General features: G+C 47.1%; 1 protein-coding gene across 10 annotated transcripts in view; it reads left to right on the top strand.

Annotated features, from left to right (window-relative positions):
* The window catches only part of CGNL1 (cingulin like 1), a 104,647-nt gene that overhangs the window by 46,290 nt on the left and 44,952 nt on the right, over nucleotides 1-13,405 (top strand). For 6 of the 10 annotated variants that reach the window (XM_083586258.1, XM_083586255.1, XM_083586256.1 and 3 more), the window contains 5 exons: nucleotides 6,778-8,381; nucleotides 8,905-8,999; nucleotides 9,351-9,444; nucleotides 11,587-11,688; nucleotides 12,756-12,904. In XM_083586258.1, coding sequence (XP_083442384.1) covers nucleotides 6,798-8,381; nucleotides 8,905-8,999; nucleotides 9,351-9,444; nucleotides 11,587-11,688; nucleotides 12,756-12,904 — 2,024 coding nt within the window. In that variant the 5' untranslated portion in view covers nucleotides 6,778-6,797. The remainder of the gene's footprint in view (nucleotides 1-6,777; nucleotides 8,382-8,904; nucleotides 9,000-9,350; nucleotides 9,445-11,586; nucleotides 11,689-12,755; nucleotides 12,905-13,405) is intronic. The other 4 variants (XR_014541605.1, XM_083586260.1, XM_083586261.1 and 1 more) reach the window with 1 other exon arrangement.

Raw genomic sequence — 13,405 nt, 5'->3', positions numbered from 1 at the left:
GGCCGTGAGGAAACTGGTATGGCTTAGAACGTCGCTTTGGTGGCCTTTTTGAAGTACTGTAAAGAATTCTATTGCCTCATTTTGGAAGGTGGCAGTGAGATATTTGTACATATACAGACCAGAAAAAAAGAAATGTACAGTGGTACCTCGGGTTAAGAACTTAATTCGTTCTGGAGGTCTGTTCTTAACCTGAAACTGTTCTTAACCTGAAGCACCTCTTTAGCTAATGGGGCCTCCTGCTGCCGCCGGAGCATGATTTCTGTTCTCATCCTGAAGCAAAGTTCTTAACCTGAGGTAATATTTCTGGGTTAGCAGAGTCTGTAACCTGAAGCGTATGTAACCTGAAGCGTATGTAACCCGAAGTACCACTGTATGTAGAATAAAACTGCCTCCTGGCGCTTGGCAATGGCTCCTGCTATGTTGGAAGTCTGCAAGTGAGACAGAGTCTGGGCAGTATGGGGCAAAGGCAGGACACACTTGGAGTCTCCAGGGCGAGGTGGTTTGCTTGCCTCAGGCAAAGCTTGCAGAAGCCCCATTAAAAGAGCTGCAAATTGTCCAGTTGTTTCATTTTTATGATGGCCTGAAGGAGGCATCAGAATGTGTCAAGTTGTCTCTGGTAGCTGAATCTCCCATGTTCAACAGGCCCAACCTGGGAGCTTATCTGGGGGTTCAGGAGGAGCACCCCCTGACCTGCTCTAGCCACTCAGCGGAAAGAGGTGTCCCAGGCTGCAGTTCCCGCCTTCGGCCAGAGCTATGGAGGTGGTGGGGAACAGTGGCTACATCCCTGCTTTGGTGGCCGCCAAGTCTTAGGTTCTGGTTCTACAGTAGGGTTGAGCCCTGGAGAGGAAAAAAGAAAAAAGGCAGGGCAGGTGCAGATATGGGGGAGCTGATGTTTCCTTTGGAGCATGGCTTCACCCAGGCTGCTGGCACAGCACCATTCCCCTTCTGGCAGCAGTCTGGACACAGCTGTAGGCCAGTTGCAATGGCAGGGATGAGTGCAAAGGAGGGGGCCTGGGCATCAAGGACAGGGGCAGTGGGGCATTCTGCCTGCAGTGGCAAAACCTCTTGGGCTGGCCCCATCTCCTTCCCTTCTAGCCATCTCCATGATTTGTGACAGTGAATCACATAAATGGACCAGCCAAGGGATCTCATTCTGCACCATCCTCTTCCCTACTCTCCTCCTCTGTGGTGCTCTTTCCCCAAATACGTCTCCCCAGAAGTACTGTAGGAAGCAGCTGAAACTTTGCCTAAGAAGCTCTTTTTCCTGAAGTAGCCTATTTTTGTTCTTTGCTTTTGGGACAGCAATGGATCCCCCCCTTTTCTAAATCCATTTAGTCAGGTAGAAAAATGTAAGGAAAGAACTGTAACTGCATCCTCCCTCCCTCTTTTTAAGATGTTGGCTGCCTGCAACAGGGCCTCTGAAACATTCGCAGCTGGGTTTCAGTACTTGAGAAAATTGGATTTGAATGCTGATTCTGACACAGCTGATCCCAAGCGAGCAGCTGATAAAACAGATTTTTAAGAGCTACTTAAATGCTCCATCTTGCGCAAGTTTTTCCTACATATAAGCAGTACCAGGAGCAAACAGTGCTCCCAGTGTGGCCGCTGTGTGATGTTCCTTCTGGCCTGCAGTTTTCCAGCCAGCAAAGTAGTAGCTGGGTTGGTTTGGGTCGGCCTGACTGATGTGGTGCCCGGACTGACCTGGGGAGAAAGGAAGTTCTTTCTGTTTGGAAGATGAGCCAGAGACAGTACTTCCTTGCTAGATTTGGGGATTAAAAAATATACCTTTTGGCCATAATGCAAGTCAGTGCCGGTTACTGGTTATTCAAAGTGTCTCCAGAACTAGTAGAATATATTCTGCACCTCCTTTAGAGTATCAATCTTTTTAGTTTATTTATGGATTTATATCCACTTTTCTTCAAATATGATTAATAATAAAGAATAATGATTCATATTCTAATTATTGAAATATCCAAATATTGTTGCTAATAATATGAATAAAATGCAAGAGCAGCAGCAGAATCAGTAAAATATACCAGAAGCTGGCGAAAACTCCTGTCACAATAACAGACAGTGAATACCCTTATGGGCCAATGGGATGTCAATGGATGGCTTAGAGAGCAGTACAGAGCAGCTTCCCCCAACCTGGAGCCCTCCAGATGTTTTGGACAGCACTAGTTGGGGTAGATGGGAGTCATAGTCCAAATTATCTGGAAGGTACCAAATTAGGTAGGGAATGTTGGTATAGCCTTAGCTTGGCTCCTTAACAAAAAGGTGCCAGGTGGGCAGACCAAGGGAGGGAGTGTCATGGCAGGCCTTCTCCAGTTTCCCACCTGGCAGACCTCTAAGCACCTGGAGAAACCTCTGAGGGAAATCTTAATTGCCAATGGAGAACTGCAGCTGTTTGATCAGAGGGCGAGGAACCTTGCATGTGGCCCTCCAGACTTTTCTGTCTGGCCCTCAGAGTTATGCTCCTTGCGACACCTCTGCGTAGGGCTTCTCTGCATCCTCCTCAAGTGCTTTTGTCTGGATAGAATGTTTCTTCACACTGTGATTGTGCCTGGTGCTTACCTGGATGGAGGGCTGTGGCCATCCGCATGTGGGAACGCTCTGACTTCTCCTGTAAAGAAATGGGCAATATTGTTGCTGCACCCACTTCTGCCTCTAGCCCCACACACCACTGGCGTGTCGCTCCTAAAAGGTTGCCGATGTGGCCTTTGTGCTGAAAAGGGTCTCCCTGCCCTGCTTTAGATCTTGCTACATCCACCTGTTTTGGATTGTTATGAGCTCCCTCATTTCCTGAGTGGTGAGAAGTCCAGGGTTTTGTTTTCTTTGGCGCCGAGAGAACAGTGGAAACTGAAGTGTCTTTGTATTATTTACAGCTAGTGAGCTTGCAAAAAGATAGGATTCCCAGAGCCCCCAAGCCTGCGTTAGATTCCCAGAGCCACTAAGCTTGTACCGGTTTCTAGTCAGCTCCAGCAATACTCTCTGCTCTTTGCCTGCCTCTCTTTAAATTTAAGGTGCAAAACTGGTTCCAGGCCATTGCTCTGCCCTCCCCTCTCACCAGCCGGAGGGTGCCACCTTCTCAAACATTTACAAAACCCAGCTGTTGCATCAAATACAATCAGCTTACAAAAAGGCAGCCTGTGACTTCCTTGGCCTGAATTCAGACTTTCCAGGTGAAAGGGTTTGGTTTTTTTCTCTGTCAAATTTGGCATAGTATGAAACAGTGGATGTGTTGTCCTGCTAGACAGAGAACATCAAAAGTGTTTCTTGCCCCCCACTTCCTAAATTGCAGCTGACGGTTTTTAGTGCCAGAAGATCCTGGGAGTTGCATTATTGGCCTCCAAAGTGTTCAGGTGCATTACTTGACAGTAGAGGAAGCAATTTGTTCCAACTAATTTATGAGGAATAAGCTCCTGCCTGCCGATCAGGGGCATGTTGCTGCAATGCCAGATTTAGGGTGGTATGGGCACTCCCCCCACAGTGTACCAAGCTGTGGGGGGCACAAAATCAAGAAGACCCATAATAGAAAAGATCCATTTGGGGGCACCAAATTTTGGCTTCGCATAGGGTGCCATTACGAAAGACTACCAAAATCTGCCCCTGGCTGCTGTCCCAGGGATGATATATCTGTTTTGCAAAGTGGACAGGTTTCTGGAATGTCAAAATAATTCCAAGGAAGAAAGAAGCTTTGTTTGGTTGCAAAATCCTTCGCAGGGGCAGTTTTTTTCTTCAACAAGCCCCAGATTGGTTTTGTGCATTTGAAGAACGTTTGCTGCACCTTCCTAAGAGATTAATGGTTTGTTTCATTTCTGACAAGACTGTGGCTGTATTAATAGCTGGAATGTGATACATTATTTGGACCAGATGCCTTTGGGCTTGGAAAAATTCTTTGATCCTGAAGATGTCCCTGGTGAAACAGCTTCTTCCTCTCCACTTTAGGATGTGATTGTTAAGAAAACAGTACGTGAGCCAGTGTAAAATTGAACTGAGTCCAACCACTATTCCTATCTTTTTATTATTTGATGGGACCATACAAAGTAGCTGTGCCTGTTTGTATCTGATTGGAAGAGGTCCATGTCAATAAAACTGCAGCCGTAGATAACTTAAGAACTGTACATTAATCTGTGTTAGGCATGCCCTCAAGATTTACAACACAACGCAGTGCACAATAATTTGTCTACTTTATGCTCTTACCACTCAAAATTGATATTGTTATGCCTCTATTTTATTTGCCAAACTATTTTAAATGCATCAGCACACTGAGCAATGATAAATAAATGTCCCCTCTAAAATAACACATTACTGAAATTTAGTGTGATAAATAAAAAGGGCAAATTAAAACAGAAGGCCATGTTTTTAAAAAAGGAAAATTCCACAGCCATTGGATGAAAAGCTCAGGCTCGTAATTCAGTTTCCAGCGTTTAAAATATATTTGATACAGATGCCAATGCTTGTGTGCCTGTGTTGTGTGTAATAAAAGAAGGTCGGAGGTGGGGAAAACCACTCCCAAACAGGTTCAAAATCTCCCAATAGTGTCTCACTGGCCAGATTCCAGAAGATGATTATTTCTATTGCAATAAAAGCCATTGCTAGCACCTTAAAGAATAACAGATTCATGACACAATCCTATTCACAGACTCATAGAACTGTAGAGTTGGAAGCGACCATGAGGGTCAACTAGTCCAACAATGCAGGAATCTTTTGCCCAACGTGGGCATGGCTACTTAAGTCTTATGCTCAGGCGACTGTGAATTGAGCTGCAACCTTACTATAGCATTGACTTTCATAGGAAGAGCTCACTTTGATCTGTAGCATTAATTAGATGCTGAAGGTTCAGAATGGGTGTTGCTTTAAAATGTTAGAAATTGAGAATTCTCTTTATTCTGGCCTTTCTGGCTGTTGCTTTAATAGTATTATGATGTCACCCCCCCATACCCAGCCAATATAAATTATACATTGTTTCTTTTTTACAATCTTGCTTCAAAATCTGTCAAAATGGACAGAACATTTTGTGGATATCCAAGGGTGCTGGATCTGTCTGACTGCGATTAGATTGGAGGCACAGTTTCCGGTGTTGTCTTCTCTCATAATACCTGGAAGTTGGAGATCTTGTGGGAGATGTGATTGTGCAGAACAAACAAAGGGAAGCTGGAAGTGTGGGGAAGTTCTGGGGAACCGAGAAATGGAGGCTGGGAGCAGCAAATGTCATTTCCTGCAGTTGTTCGTTGTCCACCTGTGTTTTCCTGTGCATTTTTGAGTTTCTGCTCTTCATTCTGCAGCTGGGACAGGGCCTGATGCTGTAGCTTGGTGTGTTCTGCTCTCAGCATGGCCACATGGTCTTCTCAGTGACGACTGTTGGCAAGCAGCAGCTGTGTCCTGGTTCCTCACCCTTCTGAAGCCTGATATGGGCAAAATGTTGAGTTGCCCTTTGGCCACTCTTGCTCCAAGGTGGTCTTTGATCAAATGCCAAGAAGTGAGGCATGCATGGTGCTACAGAAGCACATTGGTCACAGGAAGGGCCTTTTCCCATTTTGTGCCACACATAGTTGCTACAGCCTTACTTTCATGGCCAGCTGACACTCCTGTCTGGCTAGGGATGCAGAGTTAGGAGGTCACCAACTAGAAGAAGTGGAACAGCCAACTTTTGTTCATGGAGCTCTAGAATGTGTTCATGGCAAAATGGAATAAGGCTGCAAGTGCACATCCAGCAGGAAGTGGGATCCTTCTTTTGGGCTTGTATTGCTTGAGAAGTGCAGCAGGTTTGCATGTGTGGATGGTTAAACTTTTCATCATACGTAAAGTTGATGGGCTAAAGCTAGGCTGGTGAAGGCAGCATTACCTGACTTAGGGAAGGAGCTTTCAGCTTGGAAACATGAGTGGACTCTCTGTATGGTTTGGTTTGGGCTTGCTTCTTCATGAAGAGGGGAGGAAGTGGGGCGTTTGGAAGCTGGGAAGAGGAACTGGGCCTAGGGCATCTGAGGGGACTTTCTCTCTCAACATGTTCCCTCCACAGACTGAGAGTCCACCTGGGGAGGCCCTTCTCAGGTTAGGCCAGTGGCCTTTGCACTCATGGTATTGTCCGGTGGTTCACCCACAGTTTGGAAACCTGATCCAGCACCCATTTATTCTGGCCCACCAAGACACTTATTAATTTTGGCAGCACTGGCAAAGAATAATGTACTACTACTACTACTAGTAGTAGTAGTAATGGCATCACAGTGAGGTATGCAAAGGCGAGTGCCCTGATGATGCAGAATGAATATTGCTCCCTCCTGGGTCCTCAGATTGATTATTTGCTGAGCAGAGAAGGGGTCCACCACTCAGCTGACATGCATGGATCATGAAGTATGCATTAGAATTCCTGAGATGAGGAAGCTGTGTGTGCCTTTAAGAGTTTGTGAGAGAGGCTGTGGGGTAGTTATACCCACAGCCCTTGGAGGTTTAGCCAAGGGTGAAGGCAGCACTCAGGCCAATGAAGGTTGGGCAATCCTCGTGTTTCCCTTTGGAACTTCCTGCTTGAGGAGATCGGCTAGCCTTGTTCTTCTCTCTTCTCACTTCTCACTTCCCACTCCAGTCCATTTCTGTTCAAGGACTGAACTCCCTTTTAGCCACTGTATGTGATGGATGCATTTTGGATTTTCCTCTGCAGGTGGCCAATTATCTTGGATCAGCCCCATATGTCAGTGAGGAAAATGCCAGGGACTTTGGTATGATGAAGATGAAAGTGGCTTGTTTCCTCTGCTCACGTATCTGTTTCTTTCCTTTTTGCAGTGCTTAAACCCATGTGAACAATGGAGTCCTATGTGGGCAGCTTCAGGCACATGCAGCAGCAGCAGCAGCAGCAGCAGGACTGCGGGATCCACTTCAAGCTTGCAAGCAATGTGCCTCCAAAGGCAAAGAGTGCACTGAATGCAAAGGATGGGTCCTATGGAGTCAGCATCCGGGTCCAAGGGATTGACGGGCATCCATACATTGTGCTCAACAATGCAGAGGGATGTTTGCCTGACAGTCACGTAGCACCTGCAAATGGCCCACAGGTTGCAACCGAGACACTTGATAGGTCAGTGCTGGACTCCAGTTCTGCTCCTGAACTGGGGAAGAAAACCGGCGAGGAAAGACAGTGTTTGGGAACTTACAGCACATTGCCAAATAAGTTTAAAAGCCTGCAGGCCAGTGTGGATGAGGGAGAGAGCAGCACCCTGCATTTCAAGGCTGGGTTCGCCCAGTCGCCCAGTCTGTTGAACTTCCAGAGGCATCCTGAGCTTCTGCAGCCCTATGATCCTGAAAAGAACATCCTGAATTTGGAAGGCTTTGAGGCTCCCCCATCCAGTAAATCCAAATCTCTTGCAGATGAAGAGAAACCAGACAGCAAGCCTTGGAGCTCACCACTGAAGGTTGCTTCATTAGATAAAATGACCCTCCAGTGTGTAGAACTGGCCAAGTCCAAACCAAAAACTGTGAATTTGACCATGCCTGCAGTGGGGGCAGACCAAAGCAAGCAGGAATTGGAATGCCCCAGCGTCGTTGACACGCCCAATGGAATGCATGGATCACGTTCTTCTAGTGATGGATCTCCATCTGCTATAAGTCCGCCCACCTATCAGGAAACAAGGAAATGCAGACCTGATCTCCTTCCTTTCCGCAGGCAAGATTCAGCAGGATCAGTCCTGAATGGCTCACGGCGGTCGTCGTCATCATCAACTACCCCAACTTCTGTTGCTTCCCTGTACAAGTTCTTCCTTGATGACCAAGAGTATGCCATCTATGCTGACAATGTAAACAGACATGAAAACAGAAGGTATATCCCATTTTTGCCTGGGACTGGTCGCGATATTGACACTGGTTCAATTCCTGCAGTTGATCAGCTCATTGAAAAGTTTGACCGGAAGATGGGTCGTCAGAGAAGAGGCAGGCTGGGAATCAGGAGCAGGATTCACCCAGACGACCGTAAGCGGTCAAGGAGCGTCGACAGTGCCCTTCCCTGCGGGCTCAAGGTGAATTCCAGTTGTTCAGATGAATTTAGTCAAAGTTCGGCAACGTCGTCCAAGCATTTACTACAGCCCTCTAAAGTTTGCCTTCAGAAGGTGTTCTCTCCAGATCAGAAGTCAGTGTCTTTTGGGGATCAGGTTTCTCCTCGGTCTGTGGGCAAACTCCAGGCAGCAGCAAGAGATTCTCCCAGCAAGCATTTCAACTCTTTGCAATATCACAAGCAAAGTAAAATAGTCAGCGAGAGTTCAGCTTATAAATCATCCACACTTCCAGGCCAGACCAAGAAAAGTGAAAATAAAATGGTGACTTCCACTCTTTTGTTACCAAACCGTCTTGCGACTCCGAAACTGCCTGTGAAAACATTTGCTTCTGCTTCAGCTGCTCAGGTATGTTTGCCAGAGTGTGATCTGTTGACATGATCCAGTGACAGGATGCTGTGCTACAGAAATGCAATTTTGGACATATGAATGAAATAGCTGGTTATCCCTGCACCTTGTGGCCTCAGCCACTCGGAGGTGAGGTTGTTGAATGGAAAACTTAGAGAGACAGAAAGGGGGAGTTCAGCTAAGCAGCTTCCATGCTCTGGGGAGGTAGTGCGGAGTGGTGATGGCAAGTTAGGACATATTTAGGAATAATTCACATTTTTGGATTTTGAGCCATTACCTTTTTGAAGGCAAAGTATCAAATAAACAGAGCTCTCCGGACACAGAAGTCCATTTCCCCTCCTGACTTGGGCATCAAGGCAGTCATTTGCAAATCCTCTTTGCAAATATTCCTGCCACACACCTCTCAGTCCATCCTATAGCACTGTTTTGGGCTCACCCTGCTTGTGGCACAGAGGCTGTTCTGTCTGAAGCTGAAGGCTTTCTTTGCAAGGGATATGACTGATACCTGGCTTTGTCTTTCCAGGTCACTCCTGATCTGCTGAAGGGCCAACAGGAACTTGCACAGCAAAGCAACGAGGAAACAGCTAAGCAGATTCTCTACAACTATCTCAAGGAAGGGTTAGTGGGCTTGCACAAACTTGTAGCTTGTGGAAATGGCATTACGTTGAGGACTTGAGCAGATGAATATTTGATATTTGGGACTGATATGGTGGCTATCTCCAATTAATACATTACGCACCCTACACCCGCCCCCCCCCCCCGATTATCAGTCCTTAAAACAACCTTGAGGTCTAGCTAGGCATCTCTGATTTACTACCAGGAGGTAAAATTCCACTCTGATCTTAACCTACTAACATCTGTGGCTGAGTGTCTTTTCATAAGATGATCACTGTAGGAATTGGGGGCTTTCAGGTGACTGTGAGACATCTCAGTCATTGCCTTGCTGGCTGACGTTTGTTCATATTTCAGAAGCAGCGAAAATGATGATGCAACGAAGAGGAAAGTCAATTTGGTATTTGAGAAAATCCAGACTCTAAAGTCCAGAGCAGCAGGGAACTCACAGGTAAAGTACACGAGGAAAACAAGGTTGTCTCTCTCTTCAACTTTCTTGTGTTTATCCACATCCCTCACCTTGTTGTGTGACGAAAAAAGATTAGGGCTCCTCTGGGCAACCCTGACGCTTGACCACCCACTCTGATTTGCTTCCAGTCTTTATTGTTCTGATTTGTTTACAGGGCAGTTAGATGGCAATGAGTGTTCATCCTGCATTCATCCTGATTTACTTGCAGGATGTTTGCATGCCTTCCCCTTAAATATCTCTTCATGTTTCCATGCATTTTCCTGTCACTTTCAAACTACAAAGTCCATTTCTTTTTTTAAAAGTGGATTTTTCATGCTAGGGTGACGCTACTTTAATCTACTTTAATTGAGCAAATCTAAAGTTCTGGAATGTGCATCCATCCTGCAAAAGAGTGACAGTCTGAATTCCTCCTCACTCTATAAGATCTAGTAACTTGGCAGGGATTCTGCTATTTGGATCTCTGTCCTTTTTCAGCATGTAAACTCCAGAGAATAATGAAGCTTTAGACCATGCCAAGCTCCATAAGTGCGTTGGCGCACTGTTAAGCTGGCAAGCTGTGTTTTGTAACTGTTACACACATTTTTTATGCCTGTTCTTTGTTTTATGTAGATAGCAATGGTTAGCTGAGCACCATCAGGTTCAAATGTTAGTTTCAAATTTAGGCTGAACTCCATTGAAGTAAAAACATGATCCAAAGGTCCATTCACATGTGATCCTGCCTTATGTTAAGTATGATATTAATATAGGAAATCCTTCTGCTAATTGGTACTCAGCATTGAAGATGAAAAGGGATGTTGTGTGGTGAAACAGAGGAGGGGTGATGTTATGTATTCAGTGGTCTATGTTCACCTGAGCTCGAGTCTGGACTAAGGATCCTGAGCCCCTGCGTTCTGATTCGATACACGCTATCCAATCACGTAGCATTAGGGTTTGGGCTACTGGCACTGGCTCTTAAGCTCTGAGTTACGATTCGCTGCTAGGGGGGCTTAGACAGCCAATCATGTTGAGAGTGGGTGTGGCCCAGGCCTTCAGAAATATAGTTGCTTTGCCCTTCTTAGGTTGTTCCTGATGCTTCAATAAATCCTTTTGAGCTGAATTTCAGCCTCAGTCATGACTGAACCCACCTACACTTCACGGGAAGCGCCTCCCTTTGATCATTAGGACTAGGGCTGGGCCTACGTGGGGTCCTTGAGATGTTGCTCACTGAGATCCCCTGAGTTTAGCTCTTGCAACAGATTCAGAACCTGGATGGAAAATGAGTGAAATCTGCTGGTGAAAACAAAAGCAAAACCGAATGGACAATTTTGTTTCAGGCCTAGTTTAAGAGGGTTGGCTTCGGCCTGAGGGGGTCCCTTGGCAAAGTGGCTCCTTGTTTGCTTATTCATTTGTTTAATTTATATACCACCTTTTCCTCCAAGGAGTTCAAGGTGATGTACATGGTTCTTGCCCTCCCTGTTTTGTCCTCACAACAACCCTGTGAGGTAGGTTAGGCTGAGAAATGGTGACTGGCTCAAGGTCACTCAGCTTCATGGCTGAGTCAGGATTTGATCCCGCATCTCCCAGGTCGTAGCCCAGGGCTCTAACCATTACACCACACTGGCTCTGAGTTGGACCCAGTGGGCTTACCTAGGAATGGTGGGTAGCACCAATGTGAGTGGTCCTTCTCTGTGGTGCACACAAAGGACAGGACTCCCTGGTGATATGTCTGTTGTCGTTCCCCCCCCCCAAGACATTATTTAGATGTACAGTGGTGCCTCAGGTTAAGTACTTAATTAGTTCCGGAGGTCCGTTCTTAACCTGAAGCTGTTCTTAACCTGAAGCACCACTTTAGCTAATGGGGCCTCCTGCTGCCACCGCGCTGCCGGAGCACGATTTCTGTTCTCATCCTGAAGCAAAGTTCTTAACCCAAAGTAATATTTCTGGGTTAGCGGAGTCAGTAACCTGAAGCGTATGTAACCTGAAGCGTATGTAACCCGAGGTACCACTGTAGTACAGTGATGCTCCTTCAGGGACAGCGTGGGATAATCAGACCAGCTCTGAACTGAGGCATTGACTTTGGGTGGCTCTTTTAGAACAAAACAATCTATAGATTTTTCAGAGCAAGCATGTGTTCTTTGACTGTAGGCCTCTGATACGTCTGCTTCAGTCAAGGCGTTGATGGAACAGACAAAGGAGCTGGAAAAGGAGGTTTCTGATCTACAGAGGAGGCTGGATTTGGAAGTCAAGGTAGGCCTCCATCCACCCTGTTGTTGCATCAGTGCTGTGTGCTGCACATTGCTCTGCTTTCTCAGGGAGAAGCAAAATTGTTTGCATGGGCAGAAAGTCCAGGGACTGTCAGGGCAGCTTCACCTTTGCATCAGAGTGCCCTTCTTTGGGGAGTCCATAGCTCTATGTTGGGCCTAGGCTAGAGTTACCAGACATCCCCTGTTCCTGGGGACAGTCCCCGGTTCTGCAAATCTGTCCCCGAACAAATTATTTCCCCAGAATGTCCCCAGATTCTGTCCCCCCCCCCCAAATCTGTCCCTGGGAAACGTTGCAGCCACAGCCTCAGCAGCCCAGAGCCAGCCTGGTAGTGCAGTTGGCTCTGGCAGGAAATATGACGGGCGCCACGGCAGCGAGCAGCACCTGAAGCCAGCCAGAGCCAACTGCACTACCAGACTGGCCCCTCCTGGGCAACAGCTGCCCGCCCGCGACTCCTGAGCCTCCCCTGATTTGTCAAAACAAAGGGGGAAGGGGGAAGGAGATCAGGGAAGGCTCGGGAATCACGGGTGGGCGGTGTGCCATTGCCCAGTTTTTTAAAAAAACTCTGCGCATTTATGTTTCACAGGTGCGAAAGAAGGGCTTTGCACCTTTATACAATATGCATGTGTGCTTGGGCCTAGGGTCTTTTGCCTCACCATCCCCACTACTGACTCCCTGTTGCTACTCAGCCAGATTCATTGGAAAAAATATCTGGTAATATTTCTCCACCCTGGGCCAGGTAGCACCCTGTGTGCCTGAGAGCCAATGCTGGCCTAGTTGGACCAAAGGCCTCTCAGAATACAGAAGCTGCCTAAGCTGGTGGGGGCTGGCTGTGGATGTGGCCTCGAGCCCTAAAACTAGAGCTGCTGCTGGTGCTGAGCCCAGCTGCTGGGTATAGTGAATTTCTGCAAATGTTACTATTTAAAAAGGGGGGCACATAGTAACTCAATGTATTGCCTGTCCCTTTTCTTAAAAATGCAGCATTCTTTCTGAAAAGGGCCTGTCCCAGCCCCTTTCCGGCATCCTGTGTTTCTGATCTCCCCTGTTTGCAGAACCAACAGAACATTACAGATGAAAGAGATGCAGTGAAGGCAGAGCTGCGAGTGCTCCAGCAGCAGCTGGAAAAGACCATAGAAGATAAAGACACCTTCCGGAAGCAGCTGGAGGAGAGCGAGAAAGACCTCAGGCAGCACCTTGAAGAGTGAGTTTTGTGCAGGAGGACTTGCCTGCCTGCCTGCTGGGGTGAATAGTGGGGTGTGATTGTCCGCCCTCTTGGGAATCACCCCTCTCAGCCCACAGATCCCATCTTAATCTTCCTCCCTCCTTTGCAGCCTTCCATCAGGAGCCTGATAGGGAACTTGGCTTAGGGGCACAATGTTCATGCCCCTTTCAGGTTTCAATCCATTTCCCTCAAAAGCCACCTTCCAGACTTTGCTTCTTTGCGGCTCTCTTGCTGCTCTCCCTGCCTGCCTCTGTTCTACGCCAGGAGTGGGGAACCTGGGAGGGGGGAGATGTTGCCAGGAACCCCAACTAGCACGGCCAATGGTCAGGGATAAGGTCAAAGGGAGAAGCTGAGCACTGACTGCAATTCTTTTCCAGAAATGATGAAAAAAGGGAGTGGCCAGAACAGAGGAAAACATCCCAGAAACACAGTTTGGTTTCACCAGATGTTTTTCTCTTATTGCCAAAACTGTGGCTCAGG

This window comes from Podarcis filfolensis (assembly GCF_964270895.1).
Source record: "Podarcis filfolensis genome assembly, chromosome: 14".
NCBI lineage: Eukaryota > Metazoa > Chordata > Lepidosauria > Squamata > Lacertidae > Podarcis > Podarcis filfolensis.
The sequence above is the reverse complement of the archived record's forward strand: the minus strand, read 5'-3'. Positions and strand labels throughout refer to the sequence as shown.